This window comes from Sphaerodactylus townsendi, linkage group LG07 (genome assembly GCF_021028975.2).
Source record: "Sphaerodactylus townsendi isolate TG3544 linkage group LG07, MPM_Stown_v2.3, whole genome shotgun sequence".
NCBI lineage: Eukaryota > Metazoa > Chordata > Lepidosauria > Squamata > Sphaerodactylidae > Sphaerodactylus > Sphaerodactylus townsendi.
Window position 1 is genome coordinate 35,007,663 of NC_059431.1, and position 21,417 is coordinate 35,029,079.

Sequence of the window (21,417 nt, forward strand, 5' to 3'; positions counted from 1 at the left end):
GAATTTGCTATGGCAAGGGCAGAGCAACAGAGTTTTCATCATGTGAATGCAACCTCAGACTGAATACACTTAAAGCACTTTCTGATATCAGATTTATTACAGATATGTCATGGGAGTTTTCAGAATTGGTCATCTATATTTGTTCAATGATTTCTAACCAACTATGTAAAGCAAACTAGTATTATTTCTTCAGAAGAAGGATAAGATCATAGGACAGTGATGGCGAACCTTTTTGAGACCGAGTGCCCAAACTGCAACCCAGAACCCACTTATTTATCATTTTCATTTTAACCTTTAATGGCATACAAATTATTTCCATTTAAAAGAGAAAAGAGAAAACTTTTAAAACATTTAAAGGAGAAAACTTTAAAAACATTTAAATATGGGTATTTAAAATGCTTTCCAAGAATTTAGCCACTGCCAAGGTGATCGATGGATTACAGTCACTTAGCAGAAAGCGAGTGGCCTGGAACTTGGAGTGCACAAGTCTTGGAAGCAGCAGAGGGTGAATTAAAATCATGCGCAGGTTACTGTGAAGACAGCATTCCAGAAGAATATGGGTTATGGTTTCTATGAGATCCCACATCCGCAACGGCATAGTCCTTTTTTCTGATGCTGTTTCTAGGGATCTGGAGGTATCTCCCTGAGGTTTCAGCTGATGGGAAAAATATTGAGGCGTGCTAGCATGAATGCACGACGTTGGTTGATGGATAACAGAGATGAGAGATATTTAGCTCTTGCTCTGTAACTTGGTTGTATTCCGAGGGAGCGGGGAGAGCATACAGCCGCCTTTGTTGGATAGAAACAATGATGTTCCAGATCCCTCAGTCTTTCGACTTATTTATCACAAAGTGCCAACACGGCAATTTAACCTGAATACTGAGGTTTTAGTTTAGAAAAACCGGTTGGCTCTGAGGCATGCGTTACTCAGGAGTAAGCTTGGTGGTAGTCGGTGGCTTTGTTTTGACGCAACCGTGCATCTCTTCCAACGGGTGAATCACGACCCTAGGAGGGTTTACTCAGAAGCAAGCCCCATTGCCAGCAACTGTGCTTACTCCCAGATAAAGGATTGCGTTTTTGTTCTTTGCATGAAAATCAGTGGGGTTTAAAAGCGCTTAACAGGGTTACCTACACTGCTTCTCCAAAACTAGATCTTAGGTTTAATGCTAATAATCGAGCCCAGTGGCCCAGGCCAGCCTAGATGTGGGGGGGCACTCTGTTTGCGCGTGCCCAGAGAGAGGGCTCTGAGTGCCACCTCTGGCACCCGTGCCATAGGTTTGCCACCACTGTCATAGGAATATTGACTGGTCTAAGGCCATAACGTTAATTCTAAAGACTGTACAAATGTTTCAGGGTTTCAGTGGTTCACAACAACGAACATGAAATTCACTGTGTTTCCATATGGAACTATGAACACATCTCATATAGAATACCAACCGTATTGTATATGATAATTTTCCTGGGATGAAATGGAGAGTGAGTCAAAGTTGCTGACTTTCAACTCTTCAAGGTTTATTCCTTGAGTATACAAACAAATCACAGGCTGTTGACTTTAGATAAATGATACTGGGGCAATTCCACCCAAAGTCTGAAGCTGCCAAGGTTGGCACTGCTGCTGCACCACCTCCAGGGGGCTCTCCAACAGTGAGGGAGGCAAGGAAAACTTTAAGAAAAAAAAAAGCCTCCAGAAAGCTTTCCATAGGGCTAATTGACCCCAAACATCATTCTCCCAGCCCTAAACCCCAAGTGGAAGATAATGTCGGCTCCACCCCCAGAAATGCCCCTCCCCGCTGGCATCTGACTGGATGCCAGCATTGCTCTACAGCAGCCCTAACTTCTGAGTTTTGCCACCATGAAGCTGAGGGACAGCGGACGCTGGCACATTTGCTTCCTGCTGCAATGGGGTGGCTCCTTATGCGGTGGAGGGGGCAAATGCGCCAGTGTGAGGCCGTGCTGCTCCTCCAAGCTCTTCCCCTTCTCCCTGGATGGGCCTGCAAGATTCCTGAATTTTATAGCTTGCTTACTGTTCTTGATGAAAAATCAGTTTTGAACCTTTTTTTTTAGTTTCGAGTGCACACTTAACTGTTGCTTACAACTGGTATTCTAAAAAGCTTTTCTACTATAGCTGCTTAGCATGATTTGTGAACATCCTCATTATCACTACATCTTATCTGCAATGTAATGCTGACTTACATTATGTCCCAGAAAGCTGCATGTTACCTATTTTTTAGGAACCCATGAAAATCCCAGGACCCAACAAAGGAAGAGTTTTTTGCTTGGCGAAACAGGCCGGTGTGAACAAGGACCTACAGTTTCAGACGACACTGATAATTTAAATTTTTAACTATTTTCCTTTGTCCTTGTATTCAGCTCTACAGTTTGTTTCACAGAGTACATTAATAATTTCATACTTTAAATGGAGTACAGTATTAAATTAATTTCCCCCTACTGGAACACTCGCCTTGCAGATATTGGCTGTGACCTTCATTTTGATTAAATTTACTTGCAATTAGTTACTGGCATGCTAATTCATATATTAATTAAAGGAGGTCATCTCTGTCAAATTGATAACAACTATGATGAGAACAAGTCTTACATTAGATTAATACAACATATGTTTCAACTTGCAACTCTGAAATCAGATTAAGACTTTCACACAATTTTTACCTAGGCTTTACCCAGCCACAATCATGGTCCTTCCCAAAGTCTGTTCCTCATCACAGATAGTCAAGATTTGCTTACTAAGACCCCCTTCCACAATAACTTCCAGTACAATGAAAATGCATCCTCTAGCAGGACAAAAGTTTTAAACAAGAAACAATAAAATGTTCTGTCTGGAAGAAATTATTGTTAATACGTTTAAAGCTACAAGAAGAATGCTGATATTTGTTCCCCATAAAAGCTAGATGAGGGTGGGAGAGACAGCACCGCTCTGTAGAGTTTCATAAATTAAAAAAATATTTCTCAGAGTTGGAGAAGTACTAATATATATTCCCAAAGTCCTTGTAATTTAATAGCAGTTCAGATGTTTTCTATCAATTAAGCAATAATCAAGTGCCTGCTCCTATCGCTCTTCTTCAATAAGAACCCTGCAATATAGTGCAGTCGTGAGTGCTTAGAAATTAGGGGGCTTTGCAGACAGTAACACTGCTCAGGATTGCTTTTTAAAGGACCCCCATCCAGCAAGCTCATGGCAGGAAAAAGTACATTTCCATGTACACCTACTGCCTTTACTCCTCAAACCAAATGGGAACCCTGTACACACAACAGACGGCCATACATCTGAGCACTCACAGATCTTCAGATCTGTATTCCTGTCATAGCTTAATGACCCTCAGGTGGAAGCAACTGAGGCATCTGAACTGCCCGATCTTTCAGGAGCCAGAGGTGAGGAAGGCATAATTTTCAACCATGTTAGCTCCACATAGTACCTATACAAGTTTTTTCCAGATATGCATATCAATGATGCATTCATTTTTCCCCAATCCTGGTATTTAGGTTTCTATATATGCTGAAATGTTCTACTATGTAATACTAACAAATAATAATAACAAGAAGAGTTGGATTTTTATCACCCCCTTCTCTCCTGTAGGAGACTCAAAGGGGCTTACAAACTCCTTTCCCTTCCCCCCTCACAACAAACACCGTGTGAGGTAGGTGGGGCTGAGAGAGCTCCGTAGAGTTGTGACTAGCCCAAGGTCACCAGCTGCCGTGTGTTGGAGTGTACAGGTTAATCTGAATTCCCCAGGTAAGCCTCCACAGCTCAAGCGGCAGAGCGGGGAATCAAACCCGGATCCTCCAGATTAGAGTACACCTACTCTTTAACTACACTACTGCTCCTCAAGATGTTTCTTGAGCTTGGAAATAAGAAGGTCCTTTGTTACTACTTGGAGTAAAGTCATCCTGCATTTCAACTTACTGCTATTAACTATAAACATGCTAGATAAAATGTTCCTCTTATTTGAGCAAACATGAATGAATTTTCCCACATTTTCCCTCTTAAGCTACTTGTGGCTCTTCTCTTACCGCATATAAATAGGACAGTTTATGCATATTCCTACCAAGACAACCTGGCGAAACAAAATCTCTATTAAAAGTAGGAACATTACACCTTAATTTTCCCAGTCCGTGCAAGGAAGATTTTCCTCCTCATCTTCAGACTCTGGTGATGCCTCCTTGATTCGCCGGAGCGCTTCATGGATGCTGCGCGTCAAAGGATCATCATCAGGCAGAATTGTGAAAGACTCTCGCATCAGGTCCTTTTGAACCTTCTTCAGTTTCACTCCTTTTCGTATCTGTGCTAGGATGTTATTGCTGTCATCTTCATCTGGGAAAGGAGGAAGGTTTCTCTGCTCAACCTTCCTCAGGTGAAAGCTTCCACGCTTCAAAGAAGCCAACACCTCATCCATCGGCGAACTCACTGTAGTAAATCAGAGAAGTTATTTAGGGTGTTTTGACATATTGTAGCTTCAATATTTTTATATTCTATATTACAGAAATTATTTATTGAGAGTAAGATTTATTGTTGCGGTCAATGGACTCATAAAACATACAAACAGCAGAAAACAGTATTTGCTCAACAATAGCAAACAGGTCCATAGATTAAAATAACAAAATTATTTATTAAACATGCATTAGAAAAAGCATCACTTTCCAGAAACTACAAGGTGGTGGTACCAGGGGAGGGGATATCCTTGAGTTTCTTGAAAGTTTTAGCAATCTAAATTCTTTTTTAAAAACATACATTTCCACTTTTGACTAAACCAACTATACAATGTACGTCTATCATTTGTTGCTCACCAAAAACCAAGTACCACTATCAGTGTGAAAAGTTATCTTTTGAAAGGCAACTTTTCCATCGTGTAAGGCATGAATAAAAACTGTCAGATATTATACAGCTTCATTTGTTTTTCACCAAAATTCTAGCAGCAGATCTACAACCTGATGTATGGATCATAGTCAGTCTAGAGGAGGAAGATGAAAAGCAATAGAAGATGTAAAGACTTTTCATCTGACTATCTCTCTGATAGATATCTCAATTTTCTGTGTGAACAGTATTTTCAATGTGAATGAGTTTCTTAATATTATTTTTAATATTTTATCCTTCTTTCCACTTGCATGGTAGACCATGCTAGTGGTACTACTCCTTCACTGATGTCCTTTTTATGCCGGGCCCCTAATTTTAAAGATATATATATATATCTCCATGAAATATATATATCTCCATGAAATTAAAGCATAGTACAGAAAAAAGAAAAGAAAAATGGATCTACATTCATAACTAATTGAACTAGAAGATAGCAATTACAATTCAAAATATCATGAATAGGAAAGAAAAATAAACTTGATACATAAATTTGGCAATCCCTTCATACTAACATACTTCTTAAAAAGTTATATATTGGTTTATGCGTAATGTACGGTAAAAAAATGGTCTCGGTAGTACGCTTAGCAGCCCGAAGATGAGGCTCTCCATTAGTTTCAATTCCTATTCTGGACTTGTAGTTGGTTAATTTTGCAACACAAAAGTATTATCTCATTTTAACTTCCCAATTCTCTTAAGTAGGAACTCTTTCAAATTTCCATGTCAAGGCAAATTTCCTGGGTAGGTGACCTTTTCTATTTACTGGGAGCATTTCTCTAAAACCAATCCTAGAGTTTTTAAAGAAATCTTCATTTATAAGACATGCTGCCAATTGTTTTGCTTGATTTGCAGTTTTATGATCATTTTCCCTGTAGATGGGAGCATTTCTAAAGCAAGTAAAATTTTCCAATTACCAGTATATTCTGCTTCTTTCATGGGAATATGTCTCAGAAAGTTAGGCTCACTTTTCTTCAGGAGTGTGTTCACCAGGTCTTGAAAATTAGTATATTAATCTTTTCTATTAATAGTTCTCTGTAAATCTGCTCAATATCAAGAAGATCTTCACCAAATGGGATATATTTTCAACAAATTCTTATTCGAGATCTATTTCACCTGTTGTTTCCTCTTCACTCAATATTCTTTTCTGCCGGTTGTTTGCTTGGCAAAGAAATTCCAGCTGGGTCTGAATGGTTGTCCCTGTGCCTTATACATTCTTCTGAACTTTTCCATTGAAATATAAGCAGATTTGGGACAAATTTCTGTCTTACACTCTGCAGGTCATTCTTTAACTGTTCTTTGATTGTTGATTGTTGAATTTCTTGTTTCTTCATATTAAGTTCTAGCTGACTTATGTGCAAGGAGACTGACTGAAGCTGTTGAATTATCTCCACTGCAGTAGGTGGCAGCACCATATCAGAGTAAATGGGTTTTTTCAATTGCACACAAAAAGTACTAAAAATCTAAAAGTAACTGTAATATACCAGAACAAATAAAAGTTATCAGCAAGACCAGAGAGAACTATTGTTTACTTTTAAAGAATGGAACAAGATAATAGCTGCTTCTGTTCCAATGGTCACCAAGAAAGAGCGGCCACGATTTAGCATGGCTGCCATTGCCAGCCGGAAAAGGGCATGGCAAACAGGACCCTGCCGCACCTGCCCTTAGAAGGGCAGAAAGCAGGCAGCAGCCACGCTCATTATGAGCAAAGATGTTGTGACGCCAACGTGGTGTCATGTTGTCATCAAAAGGGGCTGGCTGCGAGCCTTTATAAGGCTTCGCCCAGCCTTTGGCCCCTTCATTTTGTGCGTGACGGTGATGAGTTTCCCACCTACCCGTCCGCTTTGGATACATGTTAATACATGTGTTAATACATGTGTTAGCTGTCATAGCCAAGCTAGCAGGTTGCACATGGGAACTGATCTGGTGGTGATGGAAGCTGCCAAGCTACCCCTCTTTGGTGGTACCTCCTTAAGAGGTTTGGGGTGGAGCAAGCCACAAGTCAGGACGCCCAGGTGGGGGCTACTGAGGCTTGCATCCCTTAACAGTAAAACGGTTCTTCAACAAGAGTTCTTCTGCCTATCTGAGTTCCACACAAGGTTGCTGTGCAAGGTTAACTGTTTCCTCCAACAGGCGGGTAGGAGGAAGTTTTCACTGGGGGACAGCACTCGGGCTGCTCAGTGTACAGATCAGATCCCATGCTGTATCTCAAGCTTCTTTTCATCCTTTGTCAATAAAACGGTTTGGCTATGGCCAAAATTTTTACCTCACAGACAAGAGTGTTGTGTCGTTATTGTTGTTTGGGGACTCTTAGCAGTCCCGGTCTCGTCCTCGGCTGGCAAACAGTCCTGTTATGAAAGGTATGAAGCTGTTTTGAGGACCTTTAATTTGATGGGTGGACTAGTTTGGGTTTATTTTGACCCACTACTTTTGATAATATTCAGGATCAGTCAATGCAAGCATGCCACTTCGGCAGGAGACAGCCCTCTTTATCTCTCCTTTTTTCCTTTATATTCTCCTACTTTTGTTTTCTCTGTTTTCTTTTAAGAGTCCTTGGATCCGTTACAAAACTTTTAGAGTACTGAAGGAATTTAAAAAAATTATCAACTAAATGAAGACACTTTCTTTGTAACACCTGTCTAATCTGGAAAATCAGGTTTGATTCTCCGCTCCTCCACCTGAGCGGCGGATTCTTATCTGGTGAATTAGATTTGTTTTCCCACTCCTACATTCCTGCTGGGTGACCTTGGGCTAGTCACAGTTCTGCGGAAAGGAAGGGAAAGGAGTTTGTAAGCCATTTGAGGAGAGGAAGGCAGGGTATAAATCCAGATTTTTCTTTTTCTTCAAAGCCCTATCTGCTAAACCACAACTATCTACAGATAGGTCATAGGCTTTCTGGGTCAGATGCAAAGAACTGTGAGTCAAAGGAACGTAGCCAGCAGCTCCTTTTCCCAAATGCATTTGCAACAGTTTGTACAATAGTTTATGCAGCATAAACTAATATATTCTAAATAACCTTGTACACATGAAGCTGCCTTATACGGAATCAGATCATTGGTCCACTTAGACTGGCAGCAGCTTTCCAGGGTCTTGGGTAGGGATCTGTCATATGACCTACTACTTTAACTGGAGATGCCAAGGACGGAATCTGGGATCATCTGCATCTCCTAATGAGCCATGGCCCCTCCCACATATGCCTCCTCGTGAGCAAGAGGGTGTGCAAGCTGTTACTCAACTTCATGGACAAACGAAAGTGATGCTTTTGCATGTTTAAGAAATAATTGTTCAAATTAAATCACTGCATTTCATTTCACCTTTATTATACAATGTTCTCCCATGAGTGAACTGATCCTTCCACAAGTGGAATGGCAATTCACTACACTTTAATAGTAAGGAAATATGAAGAGCATTGAAGCCCAAACTTTAGAAAACAACTGCAAATCCTGATATCCCTCCTCCCGCCCATGACCGCTCAAGATTTCAGAAGTGTTGTTTAAACACTGTTCACCCTGTTTATTTCAAATCCACTCTCACAGTCACACAAGATCTAGAAACATTTTTTAAAAAAATCTGGGGTTCTCAGAATGCTAGTCCCTGGTCAACTAGCAACACTTTTAAAAACCACAAGAAGAATATACTAAAATAGAAAAACTAGATACATTTCACCAGCCTGTTCTCCAAGCACCTCTCTTATCTACATACATAGATCCTCAACAATATCCATGTGCATATATTTAGTAGTGAAGTGTAGCCCCCATCTGTGGATATCTAAATCTGTGGATTGGAACCATACTGCCACTAAACAGATCTTCCCTCAAACTTAGCAGACCCCCTAGGTTTGCAGAAAAATCTAAAATCCTTGTAAAAAATGCACTGGGGGTGGTTTACGTTCTCCCCAAATAAAAGTGCTTTGTCTATGCACATGCAGATACTCTGATTCTGCAGAGCAGGCAACACAACACTCTGGGGGAAGCCCCAGGTCTGGCCACACTGGTGGCGGATTCTGGAAGCCATTGAGGGCTCAGAGCAACTAACACCAACACTGCTGCAACTGGGCTCAAAGGTGAGTGGTAAGCCCTGCAGCTGTATCAGGCTCAGCAAGATGGGACCCCCCCCCCCTTTGTTCTTCTTAACATGGAATCAGAGCTATCTAAATTAACGAAATATTCAAATGGCATAATACAAATACCCAGAATGTTGATTAATTCTACTGGCCAACATCCAAAGAGTTATTTTAGGTGAGCCCCCGGCATGCCCCGTAGGATATTTTGTATTGTTTTTTTTGTTTTAAACAGAAGCCTTCCATGTCATATTACAAAATACTGTGGAACTGCCATTCAAGACATACAAATACTCAACTTTCCTACTTGTTTTAGTATCTTAACTCCTGACCATTATTTTTACAATTATTAATCAAAGCCAATATCAACATAGGAGCAAATTAATCATTGCTTTTTCTTTTCAATTAATCATATCCAGTAGAACTACAGTCAACAAACAAATAAAAATGAAGAACTACCTCTTCTTCTCTGAAATCCTTCTAAATCGCCAGTCTTCTTTAGCTTCTTCTTGGCACTGACTAACTGACTGCTATCAAAGAAATGAGCCGATGGTGCAATGGTGCTCAGTAGACTTGGCTTTTCTGTGCTGTCTTGTTTAATGGGGCTAGTACTTTTTTCAGAGCATTGAGTAGACTGTTCCTTGGTGGGCAAAGGTGGTGGGGGCGGCGGCGGCAACGGAGGAGGAAGTGGTGCCTCACTACCTACACCTGGGTGAAGTTCAGCCGGAAGAGACGTAGTTTGAACAAAGTCAGAAGTAACGCCACAGGGAGGTAAAGAAGTATTCTGAATTTCTCCTAAATTCTTAGGCTCATGGATTTGTAAAGGTTGGACTACTTTTTCTGGTCTCACTTCTTGGGGTCTCTCATCAGTCTGGGTGGTTACTGGTAAAGACAGGGGATGATCAGCAGATGGTATTAAACTAGCTGTACTTTTTTTTCTTGAGTGGGCCAATCGGAGTCTGGTTGATTTGAGTATTACTTGACCAGGATAACGCTTAGGGAAAAGAAACAAGTTAAAATTAGGCAAGTATACAATATACCTTTGGAACTGTACATGTCATTTTAATGTTTTATTCAATAAACCTTCAATAGGAAAGCAGTTCAATATTATATCACATCTAAAGAGACTATGAGGTTTATCTGGCACAGACATTAGACCCATTGTTTCTCAAAATGGAAGCCTTAGAATAATAAATCTTTCCACAGAAAAAAGCAAAATAAGCATACCTCAGTTCAAATAGGAGAATCATTAAAGCTGAAAGACTTGGACATACACTTTGCATTTCTGCAAAACTAACATAACTTGCATGACAAAGAGGTTTGTTAATGTTCTCTGGAAAAGTGTACAGTCATTATTCACCTCAGCAAAATTGTCAGATAAACTAAGAATTGAAACAGGTAATGAATGTGGGAACGTGAGCCTTAATGATGCCCTTACATTTCTAACATTATCTGAAGAAATCCCAAGGGCCAAGAATACAAAATCAGGGATATATTTGTGCCTTTAGGTTAGCCACAGAGGTAATGCTGTCTCAGGAACTACATGCAGTTTAAACTGCCATGACTAAAAATCAAAACACATACTTTAATGTTCCATAAATAAAAACTCTTAGTAATAAGTTATAAGAGTTGCTTCACATATTGTACAGCAGCAACATGGTAATGCCCTATTATTGTACATTTTTTTGATACACAAACATAAAACAATGTCCACCTTCTCACCTGCTTAAATGTTCGAAGTCTATCCAGTGTTTTCTGTCGCTCTTGACTAACCCATGAGCTTTTCCTCTCTTCCTCATCTTGCAATCGCTCTCTCTTCTGAGTATAAAAAACAAAAATGTAAACCAAATACAGAAGATAGAAGAGGAGAGTTGAATAGCAAAATGTGGCTGGAATTATCTTCCCACATAATTCCCTTCTTCCTCTTGGCTCAAGCTAAGCTTGTTGTTTGCTCCTGTCCTTTGAAAAGGCAGGAGAAAGAGCCAGATGATTGGAAATGAAAGGACTGCAAGAAAGAACAGCAGGATTCTTTTTTCCAGAAATATTTTCTACAGCATGATTATTAATATCTATAAGATGAACACTCAGATTAGATGAACACTCTATGAATAAAAGCGGCAACGAACAAGCCAAACACAGAAAGATATCTGCCAAATACAACCAGTTTTTCTGCTGGCAAGAAAGGAAGGAGGGTCCCCTCTGAGCACACAGACAGGCTATACTGGGTATCATGGGATGTGCATGTACAAAAGTACAAGAAGAAGAATTAGGTAAGACTGAGTGCAAAAGCTGGCTGGATCCAATCCAAACTGTACTTCATGCATAGTTAAACTACTCCTGGGATTAGTAAGAGTATGATTTTGCCAGTAAGTTTGTTTCTTTTTAAATTCTAGTTAAAATTTTCAGATTTTCAAAACATCATCAAAAACATGCTCTTCCACTTCAGTATGAGCTTTTTGTTCTGTTCCTATTGATCAGTTTGCATTTCATTTCACATTTTGTTAGATACATCAATCAAAACTGTAAACAATGTCTAAAACATTACTATTTGCTTGGAAAAAAACAGCATATTTATGTATTGTCAAAGGCTTTCACAGCAGGATTCAACTGGTTCTTGTGGGTTTTCCGGGCTGTGTGGCCGTGGTCTGGTAGATCTTGTTCCTAACGTTTCGCCTGTATCTGTGGCTGGTATCTTCAGAGGCGTATCACAGACAGAAGTCTGTTACACACTGTGTCTAGACCAGGGGCCGGCAACCTGCGGCTCGCGAGCTGCAAGCGGCTCCTTCCTGCTTGTAGTGCAGCTCCTGGCGCAGCTGCCCCTTCCTGGGACCTCGTGAGCTCTTGTTGGCTCGCAAGGCTTGTCTCGGCGCTGATCAGGTCTCCCTTCTTGGCTCGTCCCCTCCCCTTCTCTCCTCTGCGCCAAAGAATGCTTGTGGGGGGGCGGGAGGCCCCGCCCCAGACTTAGCGGCCCAGTCGTGCAGCCGTGTAAGGAAATGTGAAGCATGCTCCCCAGACACAGCCGCGGCGGAGCAGACCAGCTGAACCGGGGGCGGAGCGAGCAGACGAACGCGCCGCAGCAGGTCAGCTCCCTAGCCCCGGCCGTGGAGAAGCAGACCAGCTGAACTGGGGGCAGGGCAAGCGGCCGATCGCGCCACAGCGGGTCAGCTCCCCAGCCCCGGCTGTAGATGAGCAGACCAGCTGGACCAGGGGCGGGGCCAGTGGCCGATTGTGCCGCAGCGGGTCGGCTCGCTGGCCGTGGAGGAGCAGACCATCTGGACCAGGGGTGGGGCGAGCAACTGCGTCGCAGCCAGCTGGCCACGGCACTGGCACAAGGCCAAGAACGAGGGAGCCCCAGAGGCCTTTGGGAGGCTATTTAAGGCGGGGCGGGGCGTGCATGCGTGGGTCCTGGGAGTGGGGAGCCGGGACCTGTGGAGGTTGCGAGGAATGGTAAGGGAGGCAGAAGAGGAGAAGAGAGAGGGGAAGGAAGCCATGAAATAGACAGAGAAAGCGGCTGAAAGGGGCAGAGGGGAAGATAGAGGAGAGCCACGCAGGGAAGGGATCTGAGAAAGCGGATGAAGGGTGGAAGGCAGAGACAGAACAAAAGACAGGAAAGCCAAGCAGGGAAGGAAGCGGAGAAAGTGGCTGAGAGGGAGAAGGAAGAGCAGAAGGCAGGAGAGGGCGAAGACAGGAGAGAGCTGCGGGCTGATAGTGGGAGGAAGTCACCAGCAACCTGTGGCTGAAGTTGCATATTTATTTCATATTAATAAAATATATTTATTTTGCATGAACTCAGTGCGCAAAAACCATGGGGAGGATGGATTTCATATGCAAAACACTATTTGGTTTTAAAAAAACAATATATACAGTGTTATCTTCATTTTAAATGTCAAAAAGTATTTGCGGCTCCGTGTGTTTTCTTTTCCATGGAAAACGGGTCCAAATGGCTCTTTGGCTGTTGAAGGTTGCTGACCCCTGGTCTAGACATCCAGCCACAGATGCAGGTGAAACGACGGGAACAAGACCCATTAGATCACAGCCACACAGTCCAGAAATCCCTTTATATGGGCAGGTAAGTTTCCTCTTTAAAAATTATTAGGAAAAACCAGACCAAAATGGTAACTGTATTGACTGCATTAGATTATTAGGCAGCTTCTCAGATACAGGCTGATTTTGCACAGTAAAAATGCCCCGTGCTATATCTGGGAGCACAGTTGCCAAGGACGTAGGTAAGGGGGGGGGGTTCTCTCGGGTTCAACCCCCTCCATTACATGTCCGAGGCTCCACCCCCCGTTTGTGTTTTTTTGTATTTTTTTAGTGTTTTTTTCGGTTTTTGGCCTGCAGGGGGCGATTTTTAGGCTAGCAGCACCAAAATCTCAGGGATCTGTTGGGAGACTCTCCTGATGATACCAGGTTTGGTGAGGTTTGATTCAGGGGGTGCAACGTTATTGACTCCCAAAGGGGATGCCCCCATCTCCTATTGTTTCCAATGGGAGCTGACAGAAGATGGTAATTGCACCTGAGGCTTCTCCAAACCTAAAAGCTGTGTTTCAAATAATGCAGGGGATTGCATTGAAGAGGAAAAGGCAGAGAAGATCAGTTCTGTAAGCAGAGCTCTACTTCCAATTGTCTGAATCTAACCCAGTTACGCTTAGGTGCACAAAACAATTACTTTCCATCAACTCAATAAAAGATGTAAACTCAGGTGCCAAAGTCTACATACATGCTCAGTCATGTACGGGAAAGGGCAGTATATAAGCCTATTAATCAATCAATCAATCAATCAATCAATCAATCAATCAATCAATCAATCAAGCAATTAAATGAATGAATGAATGAATGAATGCCTTGGGGAAAGAGAAGTTGCCTATATTTTCAAATGTGTCTACCTTTTCAAAGAATGTTTACAGGGAAAATGTGGGTTCTAATCTAGATAAGTGATTGCAACAAAAAATTTGGAGGGAGCATTTATTCCAGATTGACAGGGAACACAAGAAAATGACAGTAAAATGACAGAAATTAGAAATTAAAATAAGAAAACAGTATCTTGGTCAGCTGTTGATAATTTAACCTGCCATTGTTCCTCTGTTTACTACATGATACAACACAACTGGTGGAGGGGTATTCTCATTCCTTAGCTCAGTATAAAATCTCAGGCCAGTCTTGGAAGAGGGACAGAGATAACCAACTGAAGGATCCTTAAAATTTTAACATAGGGGAAACTCACAAACTTCCCAGGATGCGCACTTGACTCCTCTTCACTTTGAAGGTGCTTCAGGAATTTTTCATTATGTTTTACAATGCAAATCTCCTGTAAAGACAAAGGATTATCTATAAAATATAAAGTCAAGATTAATTCAAGAAGGATTGAATAGTCCTAGATCAAAAAGGCAGAAATTGATAAATTATACACATGAATTTTATAGCAAAATTAACATAAACTTTGTTAAATATTTTAATGCTTTATTAAGAATTTTCCATTTATTACAAAGCTCATAAATTCAACATAATTCTAAGTGAGGGAAGCTATAGAAAATTTTAAGAGAATACAGATTCATGTGACTTCACTTTCACTAAATAAACAGCATGACTATTAAAAACACATATACAAGTTATTATAGATTTGTAAGTAGAAAAGGGTAAATTGTATAATTACTGCAGAAATACAGAGCAATTTGAACATTTGTTAATGCAGTTCTGTTCTACAATCTATTCATGCTATCTTTTTGCACAAACATTCTTATGCACATTTAGCAACTAATTTCAGATCCATTTTTATACATTTTCACTTATCTCAAACTTATAATTTACCATGAAAAAACCTGTTTTAAAAATATAGCCCTATATGTAATTCTGTCAGTTTACTATCTGTGGAGATGTGATGCCCATGTTCACCAATAACTGAGTAGGATTCTCATTGGTAAAAATGTGACAACTGTGTGTGTTAAGTGTTATCAAGTTGCTGCTGTAACAGCCTTGCTACAGGTGAGATTTCTAGAAATTTTGAAGCTTTATCATGATCTTTTTTTGGCCCTCCTGCAAGATAGGGAAATAAGCTATTTTTTACCAGTCTGTGTAAATGTGCCACAATGGTTTGAGGGAGGGCTGAAAAGGTCAACCACATCAGGTCAAAAGGACCACAGATGGCATGCAACCACTTGAGAAGAAATGGAAATCCTGCATGCTTCCCTCATAAGATCAGGTAACCTCCTAGGTGCAGAAATACATCTTGGATTTAACAGTTGTAAAGATCTACAGCATGCCCATCTTGTCTTTAAAAGCAATTCGCTCATAGAGCTTTTTTCCAGTATTTTTTTAAAAATATTTCCTTTTTTTCGTTTTTCACATCTCTAGTTACAACATACTATATTAGTTCAGAGCCAGCTAGGTTAATTGCCTATTTGGATTTAGATACAGTTAAAAATGCAGGTACTTATCTGTAAATTACTTTACACCTTGAGCCCCACATATCAGAGGGACTGCTTCTTCCTCTGTGAACTCATGAAAAAGTTTAAGGTCCTCTATGTATTCCTGACTGTGTCAGGTGGTTGACTCTCATTTTTAGTGGTGGTCCATCCTTTCAGCCTTCAGGAAAGTTTACAAGGTAATTTTGTTTCAACAAGCATTTGGCAATTGGTGTGGTAGGAATATGATTGGAATTTTCCTGTTTCTATAGAAATATGATTGTCATTTGAAAACTTCTGTTGTGGATAGCCTTCATAAAAATAAACAAATCAACTACCTTTTTGTTTCTGAGGTAGGCTTTCTTGGCTGAAATTCGCCCACGTCTTGCTTCTAGCTGTCGGACTTTCTGCTGCAATTTCTGTAATTCTTCTCTTTGCAAGTGTATAGATGTTGCCATATTCTCCTTTTCAAGCATGGCCTCCATACTCTCATATGTATCGTAATATACTACTTCATCTCTTTTCTCTGTTAGAAAATACTAACAATTTTAATTATTTTAAACTGACATACATACACTCAAGTAGTATTAGGGTAAGATCTGGAGAAACTTTCAGTTGTGAAAAACAGAATGACATCCCAAATCAAAAGTTCTGATTACTATCATATCATATTTCTATTTTTGATCATTGCTTCTCATTTTTCCTATGGTTAAATTCCTTTCAAACCTCTGCTCATTTTTGTGTACCAGAAAAATATGTTCAATAAAAATAGAAATAAAACAAAACAAAGAACAGAACAGAACAGAACAACAGAACATACTAGACAGAGGCCTGAAGGGTACATAACCCTCCCCCAACAAATGAACATCCACACACAAACACTGATCTAGTAACAAACAAGGTCCACCTGAAGCTAGGCGGAAATGACAAGCAGAAACAAATAGGGCGAATCACACTGGAAAGGGCCGAGGTCAATGCTACAGAGAAACGGCTTCCTATTTCAATATGGACAGTGAGCATCCTTAAGTTAGCCTTGCTGAGAATTCAAGTAAAAATCCACTTCATCTACCAGAGTCTCGAACTCTGGCCAAGAAAAATAACTACAAACAGGGCTATTGCTGGAGTGCAAACCCAAAGGAAATCCCATACTCCCAAATTGTAGTGTGACAATTTGATAAAAATACAGATGTAAATGAGTATATGTCACCTGAAATAAGTCTTTTGATGCTTTCAAGTTGAGCAGTCAGCAGCAGTTCTTCACACTTCAAGATTTCAAACTGCACTTCATATAACTGAAGTTGCAGGTCATAATAGTCAGCTTCTAGTTGGTCCAAATGTACAATGGCTTCTGTGCCACCTTGTAAACTCTGCATCTAAACAGGGTCAGGGGGAAGAACAGTGGTGGTTACCGCCAAAACATATAAAAATGGGCAACATTGCAAGTTATCATGGCTTCCTATGTATCATTCAGAGCTCAATTTCCCCACCACAGAAATATAAATCCCCATGCAAGCCTTCCTAAGAATCACCAAATTCATAATGAGCCTCAAGATGTTTCACTTGTGTGAACAGCACCCCAGGGACAGTGTTTTTTCCGTCTCTAGGGCACTGTTATTTGGCCGTGCGGAAACGGCCTTTGATACACCCATTCGGAGTAATTTTTAACGTGATTGAAAGATATGCTGAAAAGTAATCCAGGTTTTAAACATAAGCAGCTAAAGCACAGTTATTCAGCATGAAGATACTGCAATGATATTGACAGATCTAACAATATTAGATAGCCAGCTCAAGCTTGACTCTGCCTTCCATCCTTCCAAAGTTGGTAAAATGCCTGCTGGGGGTAAAGTGTAGATGACAGTGGAAGACAATGGCAAACGCCCTGTAAACATAGTCTGTTCAGAGCCCTTTGGGGGTAGGGCGGTCGATAAAATCGAATAAATAAATAAAAGTCATGATGTGATGTCATTCCATGGTTCAGTAATGACCTGGTGCTTGCACAGTGGACTGACAGCCTTTACCTTTCATTATATAATAGCATGCAACTGAAAGGTCCCTTTATGGAGTAAAAAATCCCAAGGTTTCTGAATTTTTTTTGTCTGTTTAACTATTATGACTGCTGACAGCATCCACCTAGAAACTGTTAGTCTGGGCAGGGATGCTGTGAATCTTCCTAGGATTCCATGCGGAGAGGGCATTACTATTAACCAATTTCAATTATAGTTAGACATGACTGAATTGCTCAAATAAAAACCTTGTGGAAACCTTCCTGATCATCTAGTCCTGATCATCTACTCACACAAGTTTGGGAGGACCACTTTTCTACCCAAGTGAGAAAAATATGCACCAAATGTCACTACAATGACAGCCAACTTTTTTACTAGAAAGTCAAAGAAGAGTAAACTGCCATAGAAGTTTCATTGAGTTAGAAGACAGCAGTTTAAAAATTAAATGTATTTTTAAAAATTGCATACATCTCTCCGAACAGTTAAGGTGGTAGATCTGGACCATTTTTACATGGTTTTCAAAGTATGCCATGACAGTAAGCAAGACAGAGAGATGTTTGATTTTTAAGTCTTAAAAATTATTACAGTAGACAATTATCTTGAAATTTCAACTACATTCATTTGGGTTTTGTACGTTTGGCATCATTTTTCTTTTAAGTTTCATTTCAAAAGTGAAATTACTCTAACAAGTACCTCTTCTTTCAGTGCATGTTTCTTTTGTTCCAGACTGATTTCTTTCGCTCTCATCAGCTGCAGAGTCTCCTTAGAAACGGCATATTGAAGTTTCTCCATCCGTTCCACTGCTGCTGCCCATGCAGCCTTGCCAAACTTTTTCTGGTCTGCTCGCATTCGGTCATATACAGCTGTTAAAAGAAAAGAAACAACAACAGCCAGTTTGTCACCTTGTACCTGGAATTGTTTCATGCTCTATTATAAAGTTTAATTCAGTCGTGTATGTGTTCACTTGGTCAAATAGTAAATAGATATAGGTTCCAGTCTTAGAAAGCACAAACTCATTGAATAGCTCTATTTCCCAACTTTGGGGAAGGGGCATAATATAGGAAGGATAGTGCTCTGTGACACAGTTTGGTTTTGATGGTGGCATAATGCTGTTCACACAAAAATGATACAGGAATGGATGATCTGTACAGTAATAGTGGTCCCGCTCAGAAGTCACTTTCCTTAACTTGTTATAAACTCAAAGCAAAATACAGTGGAACCTCGGTTTTCATTGGTAATCCGTCCAAAAAGAATCAATAAAAACCGAAACCGATGAAAACCGAGGCAAACTTTTCCATAGGAATGATTGTAAATCCAATTAATCCGTTCTAGGCACTTCAAAAAACATACCAAAAACACATTTTTGGTGAATAAACATAGTGTTTAATGCTGAAAACAGTAACAAACAATAACACTAGGATCAGCTTCAGAGCCAGTGGACCAATGTCACACCAGAAAGCTGTCCCAAGAAGTCTGTTTCTGATGCCTCTTTAAGATTTGTCTGAAATGGGGCAAGACATTGTCATTAAACCAGTTGCAGACACGGCCTGCAACAGCTTGGTCCGGGTGATTTTTTTCCACAAACCCCTGCACCTTACTGCAAATTGATGAAAACCGAGGCAAATCAATGAAAACTGAGACAAATTTTTCACTGAAAAAATCGATGAAAACCGAAACCGATGAAAACCTTCAGGCAATAAAAACTGAGGTTCCACTGTAGTGATATCACAGTCAATATTTCATGAGGAAGATTCTAAAAATCTAAATAAACCACTGCCAGAGATAAGAGGCACAGTAGTAAGGTATAAACAAGACCTCTGATTGTCAAAATGTGAAGTAGCAGAAGTCTGTTACCTTTCTGTGCTTTAGCTGTTATTTCAAAGTACTTCACAGTAAGGTCTTGAATAGAAAGTACAGCCATGTGGGCCTTCCGCTGCCAATCTGCATCTTCTTTTTGTAGACTCTCAATTCTTCTTGGACCTAAGTAATCATTTTCTATGGAAATCTGGAAATAGAGTGATCTAATATGTCCATCACCAAATTACAGGATATCTTCAAAGAAGCTTTTTTTAAATTTAAAGCACAAACACAGTGTTCTCTAAATAATCTACCTACAGGTTTGCCATTTATCAAACTGAATGTTTTAAAACCACTAACCTTAGGTAAACTGCAAACAGATACATGGTATAAAAATTATCAGATGATAAAAAGGCTGAAATATATAACTGAAAAGGAGAGGTAGATGGTCACGTGCTTTGCCATACTATACATAACTGTAAGTTTGGAAAGAAAGCTCAGGAATGAAGAAAGAAGCAGAGAATCTCTGGTTTTTGGAACAGCATGGCTTGCATCCAAACTAGATTGTTCCTAGACATTTATGGAGGCAAAAGGATTTTCACCAATAAAGAGCAATTTTCTCCCTCTCTCCCTCTCACATCAGACTGAAATGTCCCCCAATTCTGTTCCAGAGGGGTCCCCTCTGATCCAGGAGCAGTACTTCTGAGGGTATTTCCAGCTACCATAAGAGGGAGGAGACAAGAACATCTCCCTCCATGGGTGGAAATCCTTGTGCCAGCAGAAACTTTAGTCTGGATCAAACTCTTACTAGATCTGAACTGTTATTATAATAACAGTTCTGTAGATTACCATTGTTCCTTAAGTGATTTATTTCTGGCTACTATATCACCACACATTTTCATCAGTTTCAAGTATGGGAACAGATATTTATCCCCGTGACAATCTTGAGTAGGAAACCAGTGGGACACAGGAGAGACTTATTCCTTTCTCCGGTCTTTTCTTCTGGTAAAAATTGTCCTCAAGTGCTGGTCCCCCCCCCCCGCCCCCTTTTACAAAAAGCAAGTTAATATGGGGGGAGTACTTTTGACTGAAACGTTCTAGTGAGAAACAATGACACATCTCCTTCTCGTCTCTTGCACTCAAGATGGCACTCTCCTGTAGTTTTCCATTTTTGGAAAGGTTTCATGCAACTGCATATCAGACAAATTTGGCCATGAATGAAGAGAAGCTGGATCCAATATCACTGAGAACAAAAATCCTGTACATTGCTAACTCTCTGAGCAGGAAATGCATCCCACATTCTGTATGACATCTCACATGCGGTTCCCATGGAATATGTACAGGTATCACTATTCTTGAGAATATGTTCCATACTTTCCATGTGTTGTTTTTTTCTATATTAACTGTCCTGACTCAAAATCCTCTCAGGGAAAAAAACTACCCTGAGACTCTGCCAAAAAATGTGCAAGCCTCTGCAATGTTTTGGTCTAAAAAAAATAAGCAGACTTCTGTCTTCTTTTCCTGCCTCACCCAGTAACACATAAAAGTTTTAAAGCTGCCTAAAGAGATACCATTGGCCTCCAAGCCTCCTTGCCTCCCTTCCAAGAGCATGCACCCAACAATTGCACTGAAAACAGCTAGCAGCATGAAAAACTGTCTAACTTGAAGTCCTTAAAGTAAACACAAAGTGTTTCAATTCAGTCAAGAAATATGTAGAGACAATGCTTCACCAAAGCCCCATGGGTCTTGTTTTATTTCACAAGTGTTTTTAAATACCCTATTAATGTCGTAGGGAAACTGTAACTCAGTACACCAATGAATTCCTCGTATACAGTCATACAAACATAAATCAGACTTTAAACCAAGGAAGGTACATAGATAAGCAATTGACCACGGAGCCAGTTAGCATCCTGATAAGTGCCTGACTTTGTCTGTACTTCATAGGCTCATGACAAACACTCAGCTCTCCCAAATCACTTTCCGTGGAAAAAAATGCCAAGTTTCAAAAAGAAACAAAACCACATGGAATCGTCCTAGACTGCAGTCTGCAGTCAAACGACACTAGAGGAAGAGACTTCAGGCTGATGTTTTTGGCAGCAGCTGTTCCATCTTCCATAGCCTCCCACACACACTTGTGTGTGAAGAATTCCTCTTTCATTAAATTAACAGGATATACTAATACCCTGACCACATGCCACATTCTTATTCCAAAATCCGGCCACTCTCATATGCAGACAAGGATTCCACAAAATAGGTCTTTCTCAGACAATCAATGACAGGACAGATTCAAATAGC

General features: G+C 40.4%; 1 protein-coding gene across 1 annotated transcript in view; it reads right to left on the reverse strand.

The window, feature by feature from the left end:
- JMY (junction mediating and regulatory protein, p53 cofactor) overlaps nt 1–21,417 on the reverse strand; it is a 52,985-nt gene that overhangs the window by 8,033 nt on the left and 23,535 nt on the right. The window contains 8 exon segments of the mRNA XM_048502881.1: nt 4,112–4,420; nt 9,381–9,915; nt 10,644–10,739; nt 14,146–14,229; nt 15,661–15,848; nt 16,530–16,695; nt 18,019–18,188; nt 19,180–19,330. Of these exon segments, the coding sequence (XP_048358838.1) occupies nt 4,113–4,420; nt 9,381–9,915; nt 10,644–10,739; nt 14,146–14,229; nt 15,661–15,848; nt 16,530–16,695; nt 18,019–18,188; nt 19,180–19,330 (1,698 nt within the window). The 3' untranslated portion in view covers nt 4,112.